General features: G+C 41.3%; 1 protein-coding gene across 1 annotated transcript in view; it reads right to left on the bottom strand.

Moving 5' to 3' along the window:
* The window catches only part of LOC121441902 (phosphatidylinositol 3-kinase catalytic subunit type 3), an 89,186-nt gene that overhangs the window by 40,685 nt on the left and 32,677 nt on the right, over positions 1-15,824 (bottom strand). Inside the window, exons 10-15 of the mRNA XM_041643309.1 lie at positions 14,491-14,676; positions 11,599-11,753; positions 11,124-11,214; positions 8,815-8,882; positions 2,567-2,672; positions 1,063-1,179 (exon numbers count right to left, since the gene is read on the bottom strand). Of these exons, the coding sequence (XP_041499243.1) occupies positions 1,063-1,179; positions 2,567-2,672; positions 8,815-8,882; positions 11,124-11,214; positions 11,599-11,753; positions 14,491-14,676 (723 nt within the window). The remainder of the gene's footprint in view (positions 1-1,062; positions 1,180-2,566; positions 2,673-8,814; positions 8,883-11,123; positions 11,215-11,598; positions 11,754-14,490; positions 14,677-15,824) is intronic.

Below are 15,824 nucleotides of genomic sequence, written 5' to 3'. Positions count from 1 at the left end.
ACCAAGCACAAAATTACTTCCCTTCAGTAATGCTCCAAGGTCCCTAAATTAAAACCAATTCTTAACTGGCAGAGATCTATTTAGGTGTCTCGATAAAGGTCATGAATAATACTCCTTCCCAAAATGGATGGCAGATTGCTCACAAGGAATCCAACGCTTGCGATCACTTTGCTGCTTCCCCGGGTTTTGCCCGTCACTGTTGCATCAGACTAAGCAATGCTGCTGCTGAGATCAAAGGCCCAAGCTGTGGCCATGGCCACTGCTGGGGATACGCTAGAGACTGCTTCTCACTGTGGGGACAGGCATGGCCTACGGTGCTGGGCAAACGGCACTGGGGACTTCTTTATTTGATCATGGCCTATGATTCTTCTGAACAGCAAAGACCGCTGCTGGCCAGAGCAGACAGAAAGGCGGCACTGGCTCTGCAAGCTGCTCTGGTCCTTTGTTTTCTCAAAATGTTCACGTAAATGATCTCAGTCTCCGAACAGCTAAGTTCTAAGATGAGAGACAGTAATGCAGTACAGATGAAATTACGCTTGGAGATAAATAGTTCCAAAACTTCCTAGTTGTGTGACACTGGACCAACTGATCCCTTAATCCTATATGCCTGCCATTCCTTACAGTTAGGTCATATTAACCTATGATAACCACCACATCATATTAACATATGATAACCTACAAAACAGGACCCCAATATCATCAGTGCTTCAGGCTTCTGGGACTATAATTACCCATAAGAAGTTACTATAAGGCCAGGCATAGTGGCTAATGTCTTTAAACTAGCACTTAGGAGGCTAAGGCAGCAGGATGAATTCAAGGCTTCTTTAGGTTACACAGCAAGTAAGAAAGACACTGTTTCTAACAGGAAGCAAATAGTGTGTTTGTATAATGTGCCAAGCCGACAAGACCAGAGTCAAAACTCAAGATTTCAGGATGTGAAGCCACTCTTAGCAATTGTAAGTTTGTACAATGTGCCAAGCCGACAAGACCAGAGTCAAAACTCAAGATTTCAGGATGTGAAGCCACTCTTAGCCATCAACAGGAAGCGACCCCGTGGCTTACCTTTTTCTTCCGATTTCCACTCTCCCGCTGCACGGCCTTCATCAGGTGCACCAGCCGGTCCACGAAGGTCTGCTGTGCCGCCAGCAGGGAGCGCATGACTCGGACCGACTTGTCACCCTGAGTGAGCAAAACAAGGAAAAATCAGCTCTACCTCCACAGGGGGACCATTCCCTTCCTCTTCTAAAGCGAAAAACTTCAAAACAAAACAAGACTGAAACAGACTAGTTATTCTGACTGGGAAATAATGAGAAGCCTGCTGTCTAGGACAAGCGGCGCCAACTGGCTAGGGCAGAAAATTATCTGGGTCCTGGACAATCATTAGTCAAACCATAATATAAATGACAGTGTGACAGGACAGGATTTATCCATCCCAAAATGCTTCTACTTAAGGAGTTAATAAAGAGTCTGATTCCAAAAAATGTTTTAAGAAGAAATCTCTTTGAAAAGGGGACATACCCAAAAATGCACCAAACATTTGTTGAGCAAAATGTCTTTAAAAAAAAAAAAGACGTCACCACATAGTAATTCCAGCCCATAAAATAATATAAAATGCATTTTCCCAGCTACCTGACAAGTGAAAATATTATCATTTAAAACACATGGAATGCTCAGGCTCAGGGAGAGAGCGAGGCTATGATGGGGTGAAATGGAGGCTCACCTTTTAGTGAGCCTGATGTGACTCCGAGAGCTGTACCCAACTTAGTCTATAAGCTGTAGTTTAGCTTTTCAAGAATGTAAGACAGGAAACACAAGATACAGCAAAAAGATGCTAGGAAGCATCTCAGCAGCAGAGCTGGAGAGTACGTCAACTGCTTTTCTTTCCCCTTGCGCCCTCTGCTGGCCTGACCTGGACACTGCTTTAAAGAAGCAAAAGCAGCAAAAAATGGCCCCGTAATATCAGGCAAACTATCTACTGAGTTTAGATGAGAAAAGAGGACAGAAGTGTAAAATTAAAAGAGCAGGGATCTACTCATTGTTTTTTGTCCATGTAAAGTTTATTTAATAGAAGTCAAAACCCTGTAAGGGTCAGAGTAAATATTAGTTTTGTCCAGTTTCCTATCCAATGATTGACCCATGCATTTCAAACCGGAGCAGCCCCCCACACACTAGAAAATGAATAGCTATGTTTCAGCAGTTTATTTATAATCCCAGAACTTGGGATTTCAAATAATTTTCATATACCGCAAATATTAATCTCCTATATTTAAAAAATAGGTTTATTTACTTTCATTTTATTTGTCTAGGTGTTTTGCTTGTGTGTAAATCTGTGCTCAGCAGGCATGCCTGGTGCCCACAGAAGGCAGAAGAGGGTAGGGTGTCAGACCCCCTAGAACTGGGTTGTGGGTGGTTTTGAGCTGCTCTGTGATGCTGAGAGGTCCTCTGGAAGAACAGCCAGTGTTATTAACCAATGAGCCATCTCCATAGCAACCTCTTTTATGTTTTTCTCAGCTAACAAGATCACTGTGAACCAGATCTAGTCAGCCCCATTGCAGCTCCTGAGTACCTTCAGCAAGGCTTGGCTGAATCTCCTCATGACGTTCAGGTACATCTCATGGGTCTTTGGATCTCTCTGCTGCGTGTCCTGATCTTCACACTCCACTATCACGTACCTTCAAAACACATTTAAGATGCTCAGAGGATGAGAAATGAAAGATTCATTGAGTAAATATTTGTATTATTTCATTAAAAGGATTAAAACACAGTTGTAAGAGTTAAGTATGGAAAAGAAGTTTTTTGTCTACATCCCTTTAGAAGTGAACACTAAGCAACAATATAAGCAGCCATTAATCAACAGGGCTAGCATCACTCTGGGCTATGCCTCATGTTTCTTATGTGATGCCATGGAAACACGCTTCACTATGCAATAAAATACCTGGAAACTACTAATGCATTCCTCTGTCAATAAAGCTTGCACATCCACCAAGTAACTGTAGAATAAACACATTACTTCCCCATCTCATACTTGGCACAGAAAAGGTATTCTTACTCTGAAAACCCCCTGGAGTTATCTTTTTCTCTGACATAATTTTGCAAGATGACTAAAAGTTCAAATTGATTTTGCTCTCCCCAATTTCACTATTTCTCAAAAACTCTCTAAAATCTAGAACTTTTCTATTATAAAAGTTGCTTTAGATAGTTAACAAAACTTGCTTTCCTAAATCTAAATTCCTTGAATGATAACAAAGGTCACACATACATTAATAAGCTAAGTGAAAGGTAATTTAATGAATGTTTTAAAATGTTCTGAGGGGAACAAACCATACATATATAACATAGGTGCAGGAAGTTAAAACGCAGAACCCTATGACACTTAATAGTTCTTATACCTATATTGTTTAAATAACAACGCTAAATTGTAAATCTGCTTTAAATCACTTTCAATGGGCCATGCTAAACAACCATTCAGATCACCCTGCGAGCCTTGTCCACAGTGACCTGTGGTGGAGCAAGTCTGATTTTATCATTTGGGAAGCAGTTCTTCGTACTGGCAGGGTTACATGAGCTCAAGACTCAACACTGGGAGACTATATATATATTTCTTAGGATGGTGCATCTGGTTGATTTAGGATATAGCTTCCAAAAGAGTCCATATATTTATATCCATTCTTCCTCCTCCGCCCTGCACCCCATCCTGTGTGTGTGTACACATGTTATACGTATGTTCAGGAGCATGTTTATTAGTAGACACACATGTGCATGTATGTGAAGGTCAGAGGCAGACTGTTTTCCTCAAGAGAGGATTTCTCACTGAACCTGGAGCTCACTGATCTGTGAGGCCAACAGGCTGCAGACCTCTGGGCATTGGTCTCTGTCACCCCCTCACCTGACTTCCTATGTGTATTTGGGATCCAAACTTATGCTTGAACAGCACACACACTGCCCTGTAAGCATCTCTCTACAGCCTGGGCAGAATTCTTTCTATTCTGCTAAGTTTACTCAATTCGGTGTAGAATTGAAGTTGGAGTAAACTTCAAAACCACAAGGAACTTACAAATTCTTAAACTGGTAACATAGGTCAAATGTCAAGTCCCGGACACATACTGTTATCCGTTACACTGATACTAGAAGAATGCATTCAACCACTTAGAGGATGAACCGCCTAAGACTAGAGAGCTCATGTGTCTTGTTCTCCACCACACCCCTGCAGGCTCATCTAAGGTATAATTTCCACCTTATAATATGATTTGGTTTCATATTCATTCAGTGATTTTTTTCAAGCACCAGAACTTTAAACAAAGATACTGTAGCATTTTAAAACAAAATATATAAAATAAACTTACCAAACTGGAATCTTTTTTCTTTAACTACTGAACACCCTATCAATAAATCCCGTATGATTTAAGGTGAATTTTTTTCATGTAGTAAATAAAATTAACAAAAATTGTTTTCTCAAAAGCCAAGCAGGAGACATGTCTCAGTGACATGAATAAAAAGGGGTAAGGCGTGACACAGCCAAATCAAGGGAATGCAAGGCCAGGCTAATGCCTATGCTGCCTGTGGTCAGTGATGGTTCCCATGTCCAGAAAGGCATCTTTAGCTGTGTCCTCTACCTACCCCTACCATGCCTGTGCTCAGTTACTCGATGCAGTCTGCTAAATGCTTCCACTAAATGCTTATGATGCCTTTGCACCAGCCAGCCAGCCCGGCCCCACCAGGAATTCCAAAGTAATAGCACATTTCTTCAACTCAAACAAAAAAATTCTTATTCCTCAACTTAACCACCTTCAAATTTTCTTTAAAACACCATCCTGATGCCCCACGTCCAACAGCAGAAGCATCCGCATCCCCCTTTAAAACAGACTGTGCTTCCCTGAGCTTGCGGTGTCAGCCCCATCACCCAGTATGCACTCGTACTCCCAGACAGGTTAGTCTCCGCTGGGGCTGCTAAGCCCCAACCCTGTGATTTAGCATATATGGCAGCATCTGCCAAGGCACCTTCCTTCCCTGTCTCCCCATGTTCCCAGCCTCTGTTCTGTCATCGTTATATCCTGTCTCTCTCACGAAGTCTACGCACCTTGCTTCTGGACGTACTGTGTAAGTGAACTCTTTTAGACAACCTGTCCTGATAATAGCTCCTTGTTTGTCATTGCTCCACGTGTTTAACGCTCAGCACCTTCCTAGGTTGTGAAGGCATTGGCGGAAATGCCATACCTCAAACACTTTCAGAAACGGCTGACATAAGCTTACCAAACTGATCTCACAGACGGACAACTGTTTTAAAGAAGGTAAGAGCTGTCCTCTCTCCTCTTCTCAGAGCTAAGCTACACTGCAAAAGCAGACGTTTTTGAGGTCTAGCATTTCTAGAACAGGGCTGCAAGGAGTTGAAGCATGACTCGAAATCATACTACATCATTCTCTACAAGAGTTGTAAACTACAAATTAATAAAAGCAATAAGGACTAGCGGTGCTTTATAGAACATCTACAACATCATCAGACACAAGACTCTTTATTTTTATTTTTTATTTTTGGTTTTTCGAGACAGGGTTTCTCTGTGGTTTTGGAGCCTGTCCTGGATCTAGCCCTTGTAGACCAGGCTGGTCTTGAACTCACAGAGATCCGCCTGCCTCTGCCTCCCGAGTGCTGGGATTAAAGGCGTGCGCCACCACCGCCCGGCTCATAAGACTCTTTAGATTATAATTCCAGTATTGTAATGCATGCTTACGATTCCATCACTTGGGGGCTGAGGCAGGCAAACTTGACTTCTAGACCAGCACAGACTAAGAAACAAGATTTTGTTTCAAGAAAGAATGAAAACAACAATAAACCAGATTAGATTCAAACTTCAGTACTTCATACTGCCCACATCTCAGGTGCTCAGAGGGCAGATGAACAGCTCTGCCCTCTTATCAAGAAAGACAGTTTAGAGGATGGCTCTGTTGTAGAGGATTCAGCCAGGACCCAAAGGATATAAGCTCATATATTTTATTATGGTATTTTAGAATGTGTGGTCACTTGAGGACTACAGATAAGAATGTCAGAAGAGAAGAGTATTTTCAGACTCCAAAATCATCACTGTGATCTCACCAAACTTAAGCCTAGCTGCCTAAACTCATGGCTCCACCACTGTTATAATTTTGTTTCTTTTCCTATGCACCTAAGTAGCAAACTCATCCACAAACAAGCAAGCCCATGTCTGCAGGCCTCACCACTATGTTCACTACCTGCTAACTGCCGTGAAAACAGCTATGGCGTTTCCAGAAATTGAAGGTGCATGATCTCCATAATTAAACACCTTTCTAGGGCTTCAAGTCAACGTTCTGCTAAAAAAGAAATGAGTCATCTAGCGTGCAAATGAGCATCATCTCCACAGACAGATGGGGACAAAACACCGGCGTCGAATCATTTCACAGTTCGCTGTCATCTAAAGGGGGAAAGTGACAATCTGGCCAGGCACTCAAATAAGATGGCACCAGCAGGCTCACTCTTCCCTGGCAATTTCATTTTGCGGAGTAACTAACTTTCATTACTTTCAAAGGTCTTAGAAGCTAGAAAAAACATGTCACAGCGTCGAAAGTTTACCTTCCTTTCCACATACTGCAGTGACTATAAAAATAAAAACCTATAAGGATTTATAGATTCTGATGCCAATATTTTACAGACTCCAGACAGAACTGCCCTCTGTGGATTAAAACGTGACACTACTTGTTTTAAAGGGGCCGTCTGCACAGTTACTAGCCCCTCAAGGATTTAGCTAGAGCAGGAATCCTATTGAAACCACTGGAAAACAAAGAAACACAAACAGCAAAGTAACCCAGAGTATTCAGAAGAAAAAAAGGACATCAGCAAAACTGGAAATTTTTATTCATCTGTTAGGCTAGAAGAAGCTTGGTGAGGTTCTAAATCCTCACACTTGGTTCAAACTCAGGGGAAGCTTCATCACTTTAGAAAACTTAGAAATTATTTCTCATATAACTATCCTACACTCATAAAATAGCAGTGTCTGCCAAAGTCAGGCGTCACTATCAATCGTTTTTCTCACCAATGAATATTTCTAAATACATAATGTGTAGAGTGGGGGCTGGAGAGATGGCTCGGAGGTTACGCGTACTGATTGTTTCTCCAGAGGTCCTGAGTTCAATTCCCAGCAAGCACATGGTGGCTCACAACCATCTGTAGTGAGATCTGGTGCCCTCTTCTGGCCTGCAATCATAATGTGTAGAGTGTTACATGGAGAGCTCCGAAAATGAATTGTTCAATGAATTAGAGACAAAAGAGAGAAACCCACATGGGGTCTGAGTCGGATGCCATGCTCCAAAGAGTGAGAAGAGGGGCTGCCCATGTTTTAAGCTCCCTGTAAATTCTTTTGTCGTTTCTTTTTTAAATATTTACTTAGCTTTTCACAAGGAAATGCTTTTTGTAATAGTGTGAACAGAAGTACACTAAAGCATTCAGATAGGAATGCAAGGAACATTAACTGTAGGTTTCTATTAAATCAAAATAGCGATTTAGCAATATGAGAATTTCTAAGTAAACTCTTAAATGGAAAATAGGCAATTAAAACTAGTCAAAATGTTCTGCCATGTATTTTCAAGGGCATCCTAACATTTAGTGTGAAGGGAATATATTTTTATGAATAATACATTCAACTGCTGAAGTAGACACCTGGAGATACTTGGCTTTCCAGCAGTTCAGTCATTGGACAAGGGGAAAACTCACAGGTCCCATTGGAGAAAATTACTCATGTCATAAAAATCACTGGTATTAGTCTTTCTTTGTGGCAGAGAAAACCTTAAAGGCTTAGACAATATTGCTTATGCAGGCCAGGCATCTGTGCCTTTTACAAGCGCTCTGCTTCTCTTCCTATCTGAGAAAGGGAAAATTAGCTGAATCTTGATTCAACCCATACAACAGGGTTTTCAAACCCAGTCTAAAGTAAGATGGCATTTAAATTTCTTCAAGAAAAGGAAACTGTCTTATGATTACTAAAAAATGACAAGTTTTCAGAATGAACATGTATTAATTTGTGTTATTTAAATTAAGGCCATAAATTAAGTAGAGAATTGAATTGGAAATCATTTCTATGGTTAAAAACCCAACTTTCCGTCCAGCTCGCCCTAAGATCCTCTGCGAAAGTGGACAGGACTCATTTGTCCCCATTTAAACCCGTGATACTTCCCCACTGTTTCAATGTATTTATCAATATGGCCTCTGCCTCAAGATTCTAGAAAGAGAGGGAGCCACACTTCACACTAACTTTGGTACAGGAAGTCACCTCTCTGTACCTTTGTTTTACATTGTTTTCTTGCAAACCATGATAGCTACTCTTTAACTACTCCGGGAAGGATGGAAAACAGCTCCCGAGACCCTCTGCAAGTGGCGCACAATCTATCCTAATCAGTACCTGCCAAGCTCAGTTAGAGCATCCGTCTGCTTCAGCCCCTTCATCTTTAAAATGAGAGAATGTAATTTTTAATTTCAATTGCCATTTTTGTAGGATTCTAACTGTTTGGTAAATAATGTAAAAATATACTTCAAAAAAGTAATATTACACACTACTGAAATAACAACGACAACAAAAACAACAGACCAAACTGGGGAGGAGTCACTAGAGGCATTTATAGCATAGTTCTGAAGATTAGCCGAAGAAGAATATGATGGCACTGACTTCCATGAACACAGCCGTGATGGCGATGAGCGCCACAGGCACAGGACATTTGGTGAGGACCTTTATTGTAAGTTTTCTAGGTTTACAGCATGAGGAAAGTAGTTCAAAGGAGTGATACAAAGCAAATAAAATTATTTTCACATACCAGTATAAATAATTAGCCAGTGTTGAGTTCTTACAGGCTCTTGATATCAAGAAGGTACATAGATCTTGCTGAAAAAATTAAAAGAAACACATATCACCATCTGTTACTGACAGAAGGAAAATGAGAGGTCCTAAGTTATGGTACAGATTTTCATACCTGAAGTTATGGTAGATTTTCATACCTGAAGTTATGGTACAGATTTTCATCCAGCATCTATCTTTCCCATCCATCCTACAATCTACCCACTCCAAACTGACCACAAACCAAGACAATACATAAGAGGTGAAGGAGTTCCTTGTTCTCCTGATTAATATATTTGGTAATCATTGTCAATAAAGACAATGAAAAAGCAACCATGGAAATAGTTTCAATGGATCTGAAAAGACAATAGTAAAACCATCACATCTAGGCCAACACAAGATGACAGCGCATAAAAAGGCCCTATGCTTGGCATGAAGCTCAATCACAGTGATCTGTAAAATAACAAATCTAAGAGATAAACAATAGTCAAAATATTCAACAGCTGTTGGGTACAATATAGAGTGTGAACCGAGTATGAAAAGCAGAGAATATCCATACCCAAGAAAAGATTTTAACAGGAGTGTATGACAGGCTGACTGACATTTAGTTAGTTCGAATGTCTGAAAAGTACAGACCTGAGGTCAGTTAGGATGTTTTAAGAATAGATTAGAAAGTGAAGATGGCAAGAAAAGCAAGGTGAGAAATGTCTGAAACATAACTAAGAGGTTTGTGATGAAGAGGAAATGAGAAAGAATTGACAGTAATTTCCAAATTTCTGGATTCAGTAAAGAGGTTCCTTTTTTAGATGCATTTAATTAACAAAGAGATTAAAATATTTCAAGGAAATACCTACAAGCATGCATAAAACAAACAACAGGAACCCTCACAATTCCCCCTTCACTCTCTGTGACAGACATCACTGTCAACTTGACATAAAATCATGTGGAAAGAGTCTAAATGAGGATTTTTCTAGTTCAGGCTGAGGGCATGTCTGCGGGGGATTATCTCGGGTTATATTAAATGAGGAAGGAACTCCCATCCACTGTGGGTGGCACCATTTCCTGGGCAGGAGATCCTGAACTGACAGAGGAAGGAGGCAGGTAAGCACAAAGATGTCCGTATTAATCCACTGCTCCCTGCTCGTGGCTGTTGTTTGGCTGCTTCCAGTACCTGTTACTGACTCCACCAAAGCTGGACCTGGCATCTTCTAGCCAAGATCTCAAAAACTCGGGTTTTATCATTTTTTACATTTAGCTGATCATATAAACTGATGTCTTTCTTGGAGCAGAAAGAAACAAAGGGGAAGGCCAGAAGACACGGCTCAGGTGTGCAGAAGGAGAGACTGGGTATCTCAGTCAGGAAAAAGAGGTGTGACCAACATGAAGGTGCTGGCAGCTTATATACTGTTAATTTTCTGAGGCTAAGGAAGAGGGCTGGCCACCACTCAAAAGGATCCCACTGCTCTATGATGGACTGGATTACATGAACACTACGAGGAGCAGTCAGCCCCCCAAAAGTTGGTTTATCAGTCACAGAAAAAAAAAATGTCAGAAATAGATAAAACTGTTTAAGCTATAATTTGCTTGCTAGGTAGTAAGCAGGGTGACATTCTGAACACAACGTTTACAACCTCATCACGTCACAGCATTCCCAGCATAAGGTTCCCAAGGTGTTCACCTCAATTATTTCAACAGCTTCTAAAGAAAATCCCTGTGTTGACCTATGGGCCCGACACCAGTGACACCTGCTTCTCCCTGAGACCTCCTCTTTTCCATGCCCATGTCCTCACTCTGGACTGGCCCCCACTGTTTCTCAACATACACACAAGAGCTGGTGTAGCTTTTCAGATAACTACTAGTCAGGAGAGCTGCTTCTCTGTTTCCCTTCAACACTGAGTTCACCTGTCTGTATAAATTAAAAACATCTGCTTAGCGTATAATTCTACAGAATAATACATTTCTATGGTACAATTACAAATACTGACAATTGCATTAACATTCATTAATATATGAAAACGAACATCCTGGGTCTCTCTGATAAAATATTTGAATTAGTTTATTTTCATATTACATATAAACCTATGTATATGCTCAGAGCACCAATAAAATGAACCAAGTAATATCCAGCATATTACACGAGGGGGAAGGTCACAACACGTACCATAAAGTCAGTTACTGAACAAAGTTACAATGGTTAGTTTATTAATCAAAACAAAGTCTTAAAGAACAACACAGAACATCAATAGACAGAACCTCCTGCACCATAATTTTGCAAAGCTTTTTACTCACCTCTAGATTTTCTCCATCTGAACCTTCTTTGGATTTCGATGCAGGAGGAGGGGAGGACACCGGAGGAAGAGGGTTGCTTAGAATTTGGGAGCTGAAAATGGAACAGAAGAGATAAGCAAGATGCAAAACGCTGTGGAATCATTTTATCTACAAGCAAGGGGCTGCAACTGTTTTGGAACTTTCCAGAGGAGAAAGCAATCACATAAACGAGTGTGGAACTGTAAGGCTGCACAGCAAGGATGCCCACATGTGACTTTAACTCAGTTCTTCTGACGAGAAGGCAGGAATGGTCTCTAGGAATCTGTGCATATGTATTCTTGAGTTCACGTGGTGAGTTTTAGTTAGAAAAGCAAGAGTCTGTTTGGTACATGAGGGGAGACAGGAAAGAAGACAACAATATAAATAAAAGAGCAAGAATAGAGTGAGAAGGGACAAAAAGTCATATGTAAAAATAATCTTCCCTGAAGAGCCATACCTATCTACGTCTGCAGAACTGATTCCAGAATTTGACAGACTTTCTGACCCCGAACCCTGACTATCCTTCTTTGTAGGCTCCAAACCATTCTTTATGTCATCAAAGTTTTCGTATTTCAGAGCTTGGACCAGCTGCAGTAAGTACATCAGCAAATCCTAGAGACAAAGGAATGGAGAAGAGATTGGCATTAGAAGGTGAAAGCACACTAAGTATAGACTCACTTATTTCTAGCAGTTGGGAAAAAATGATTTGCATTTCTACCTCTTCCGTTTGTTGCCATTGGCATGTTAGTTACTAAGCTATGGAATTGCGGGATGCAGCCTTGCGTCTTTATTTATAAAAGACCAGGGCAGCAACGACTGCAGAAACCGTCACAACCATGAAATAAGCAAGAGAGGCTGGAGAGTGTGCAGCACACAGTAAGACAGGAGAGTGCGCAGCACACAGTAAGGTGGCCGGCCGATTTCTCTCCTTTTGTCATACAACAAAACAAGAAAGCAGGAAAGTATGAAAGGCTTGAAGCATCTGTGTCCCAGTCTGAGTCCCCTGATGCTTACTGCAGTCAGGAGGAGTCTGGAACTAAACACGCCCAGAGCCACTTCTCATCGGAATCTTCTCTAATGGGAAGCCTCTAAGTGATGCTCACATTCGAACACTTTTTTTTTTTTTCACTTGTAGGGGAATAAATTAACAGGAATACCAAGTAAACCACTTGCTCTTCCTTTATATAGTAACACGCTGGAAAATATAAACTTCCTCTACACATGGAAGATGGAAGCTTCTAAGTAAAATGAAGCAGAAGGAGGGGAAAAACAGATTTCTACCCAAGTCAATAAAACAACAACTTCCCAGGAAGCACAACAAATATGTGTAGCTATCACTGCCTTTCCCTAGAACAAACCAGTCCGTGCTGCAGAGAGCAGGGCTGCAGTGAGAGTGCAGGCCCCTTCCCCGAGCCTGCAGACAGCAGCCATTGTCCATGCGGCTCCTGCTCTGCCTTCCCACGCTCTTCTGCTGCCCCTGCCTTGACTCGTGCTGAGTTCTCTGTGTGGAATACAAATGGCTCCTCCAGTGTGTCTCCACCACCATCCCCAATCAGTTCTCAAACAGAACTTCCCTGTCTGAACCTCGGAAGGGTGAGAATCAGTAGTCTAAAAATTCCTAAATAGAATTATTAAAAAATTAAATTCTTATGCATATTAAGAGATATACTTTATGATTATGAGTGGTAAGGCCCTAGGAAAACATATGGCAATGCAGTTTGACATAAGAGCAAGACCCAAAGAGGATGGTTTCAAGAATCTTTCCTGACGTAAACACACACACACTTTCCTGATAGAAGTATACCCCTTCAAACACAAATATAAACAAACAAGAACCATTCTGAAGACACTAAGATTGAATAAAACTACCATGAAGAACACTTCAGAAGACATTCATAATAAAAGCAAGGCAAAGATGCACATTATTTGTGCCTAGCTGCAATGAGAGGAGAGCAAAGAGACTTGAAAGGTATATGCAGCATGTGAGAGGTCCAAAAACATGCACAGGAACCAGAAGAGGGACAGTGAGGTGACCAAAAACAAACACCATACAATGACAGCTTTTTATTTTACCTAACAAATAATGAGAAATAAATGAACATTTTGTAGCAGTAACTGTCATAACTGTCAGACAACACACTTAATTTAAACACTACAAAGGACTTTGTAAGAGCCGTGAGTAAAAATTCACACTGCCGTAGAAAGGGCTGAACTTCATAAAGCTGTCAATGGTCTCTTACTTCAGCTTAAGGTTAAGTACAGCCCCTCTGGGTGTCAGTGTGGCGATTTCTCAGAAAATTAGGAAGCAACCTTCCTCAAGACCCAGTAATACCACTTTTGGGTATATATCCAAAGGATGCTCAATTGTGCCACAAGAACATGTGCTCAACTATGTTCATAGCAGCTTTGTTTGTCATAGTCAGAATCTGGAAACAACCTAAATGCCCCTCGACCAAAGAATGGATAAGGAAAAGATGGTACATTTACACAATGGAGTACTACACAGTATAAAAAAATATAATGACATCTTGAATTTTGCAGGAATATGGATGGAGCTAGAAAACATCATTTTGAGTGAGGTAACCCAGACACAGAAAGACAATTATCACATGTACTCACTCATAGGTGGTTTTTAATCATAAAACAAAGAAACCAGCCTACAATCACAATCCCAGAGAACTTAGACAACGATGAGGACACTAAGAAAGACTTACATAGATCTAATCTACATGGGAAGTAGAAAAAGACAAGATCTTCTGAGTAAATTGGGAGAACTGGGACCTTGGGGGAGGGTTAAAGGGGAAGGGGAGAGGCAGGGAGGGGAGCAGAGAAAAATGTAGAACTCAATAAAGATCAATAAAAAATGTATATAAAAAAGATTAAGATTCTTATGAAGGTTTCGTAAAACAACAGTTATTATAAAGATTATAAAAAAAATCAATGTCCAAAAGTTAGACCTGTCTGTCCAAAAGGGCAGTTTTAGTTACCGATGGCCAATTGATACACTGATCATGCCAATGTGAGGAAGAGCCCAGATACAAAATGACAGCATGAAAATGTGTCTACACAGAGGACAAAGCTCCACCTAAAGCTCCATGGCGATGGAGACTCCGTGCTCAGGGCACCTCCCAAGGGTTCCATTAATGCCCTTTCATTAGCAAGCTCTGGTGTTAGTGGAAGCACTGGGGAAAGGGGGCCCATTATGTAACAGACCTGGAACTCAGTTTTCCTCTCACACCGGCCCTTGCAGAAATACTTTAAATACTTATGGAAACCTAACTATTATATCTGTATATATCTTCCCTTAGAAATTCTCTCTCTCAAACACTCAGGTCAGACCGTCACGCACCTCATCATCAGCCTGCCGCAAGCGGGCCACAGCGTACCGCCTCACTGTCGGGTTGGTGTAATGCGAGGAGAGCAGCTCCAAGGAATCCTCCACGTCCATGGGTTTCCACTTCCCCAGGAGCTCCAGCGCCTGCTTGGCCTCCTGGGGTAGGTCCCAGTTAACACACTTCAAGAACTTTGTCAAAGCCTAGAATCAGAAAGACTGGACATTTAGTTGGAACAATATCCTGCTGCCAGGTGAAAGGTGAAGGCAGAGATCTATGTGGCTCTGCCAGGGGAACCTGTACCACAGAAGGGACCTGGTCCTGGAGCAGCACTGCAGGACTCAGGACAGAAAGACACCTTCCCTGTAACTTGTTGTTTCCAGGATAAAAACACTGTAGGGCACTGTAAGTTTTTAAATTTGCTTTTGATGTTTAAAAATATTGGAGGCCTCAAGGCAAGGAAATAGCTGAGACAAATTGAATTAACTTTAACAAGGCTGGCAACAATCTTAGCTTTAAAACATCAATAGCATCTTACAAGAAACTTCATAAGTCAAGGTAACAGTTCCACAACAGGCTTCACTCAGTATCTGATCAAGGTGGGTTCCTTGGTTTTGCTGCATAATTTCAAATGAAGATGAAACAGAAACCAGGATGTCTCTCTGAGAAGCAACTCTTTAAAGAGACATGCAATTAAAACAAACACTAAAATCCAAACACCAAGACAGCTAGGTACAGAACCAGTCACAAGCAGTCTGTGTGGCAGGCGGCCAAATCGTCTTAGAAGCTTATTTCTTTGGCTCTGCCATGACCCCAAGTGTGCATGTGGCTGCCCGCAGGTGTCATTCCTGACTGTACATTAAACACATGCTCACTTCAGAAGGGCACGCTCCCGCTGTCCTCAAGGAAAACCCGATGCCAGGTCTCCTGGAAGCACTGCTGCAGGATGCACAGCTCTGTTAATTCTGTTACTACATCTACAGATCAAAGAAAGAAAGCTCTAATACTTTAAAACCCTGTTCCAACAAAACTCTACAATTTTCCCAAAAGTGCCAGCTCCACAAGCATGAGAGAGATAGTAGGGGAGGTGACGAAAGAAAGGTCCCTGGAACTCAAGGGCCAGTCACTGTAGACAATTGGTAAACTCCATGTTCATTGAGACCCTGTGTCAAAAAATAAGCTGGAGAGAGAGGATACATGCACACTCAACTACCCAGCGCCCCCCGCCCCCACACATGGCAATAGCAGTATGAAGATAGATCATTATTAGCTCGCTCCTTAAATCACACATAACCTCAATAAATTTAAAACTAAAATTAGTTAATCAGACTCTAAATTACAAACTGAGAGG

Source organism: Microtus oregoni, unplaced genomic scaffold, assembly GCF_018167655.1.
Source record: "Microtus oregoni isolate MIOR12 unplaced genomic scaffold, Mior012 000083F_ref0000379, whole genome shotgun sequence".
Classification (NCBI taxonomy): domain Eukaryota; kingdom Metazoa; phylum Chordata; class Mammalia; order Rodentia; family Cricetidae; genus Microtus; species Microtus oregoni.
The sequence above is the reverse complement of the archived record's forward strand: the minus strand, read 5'-3'. Positions and strand labels throughout refer to the sequence as shown.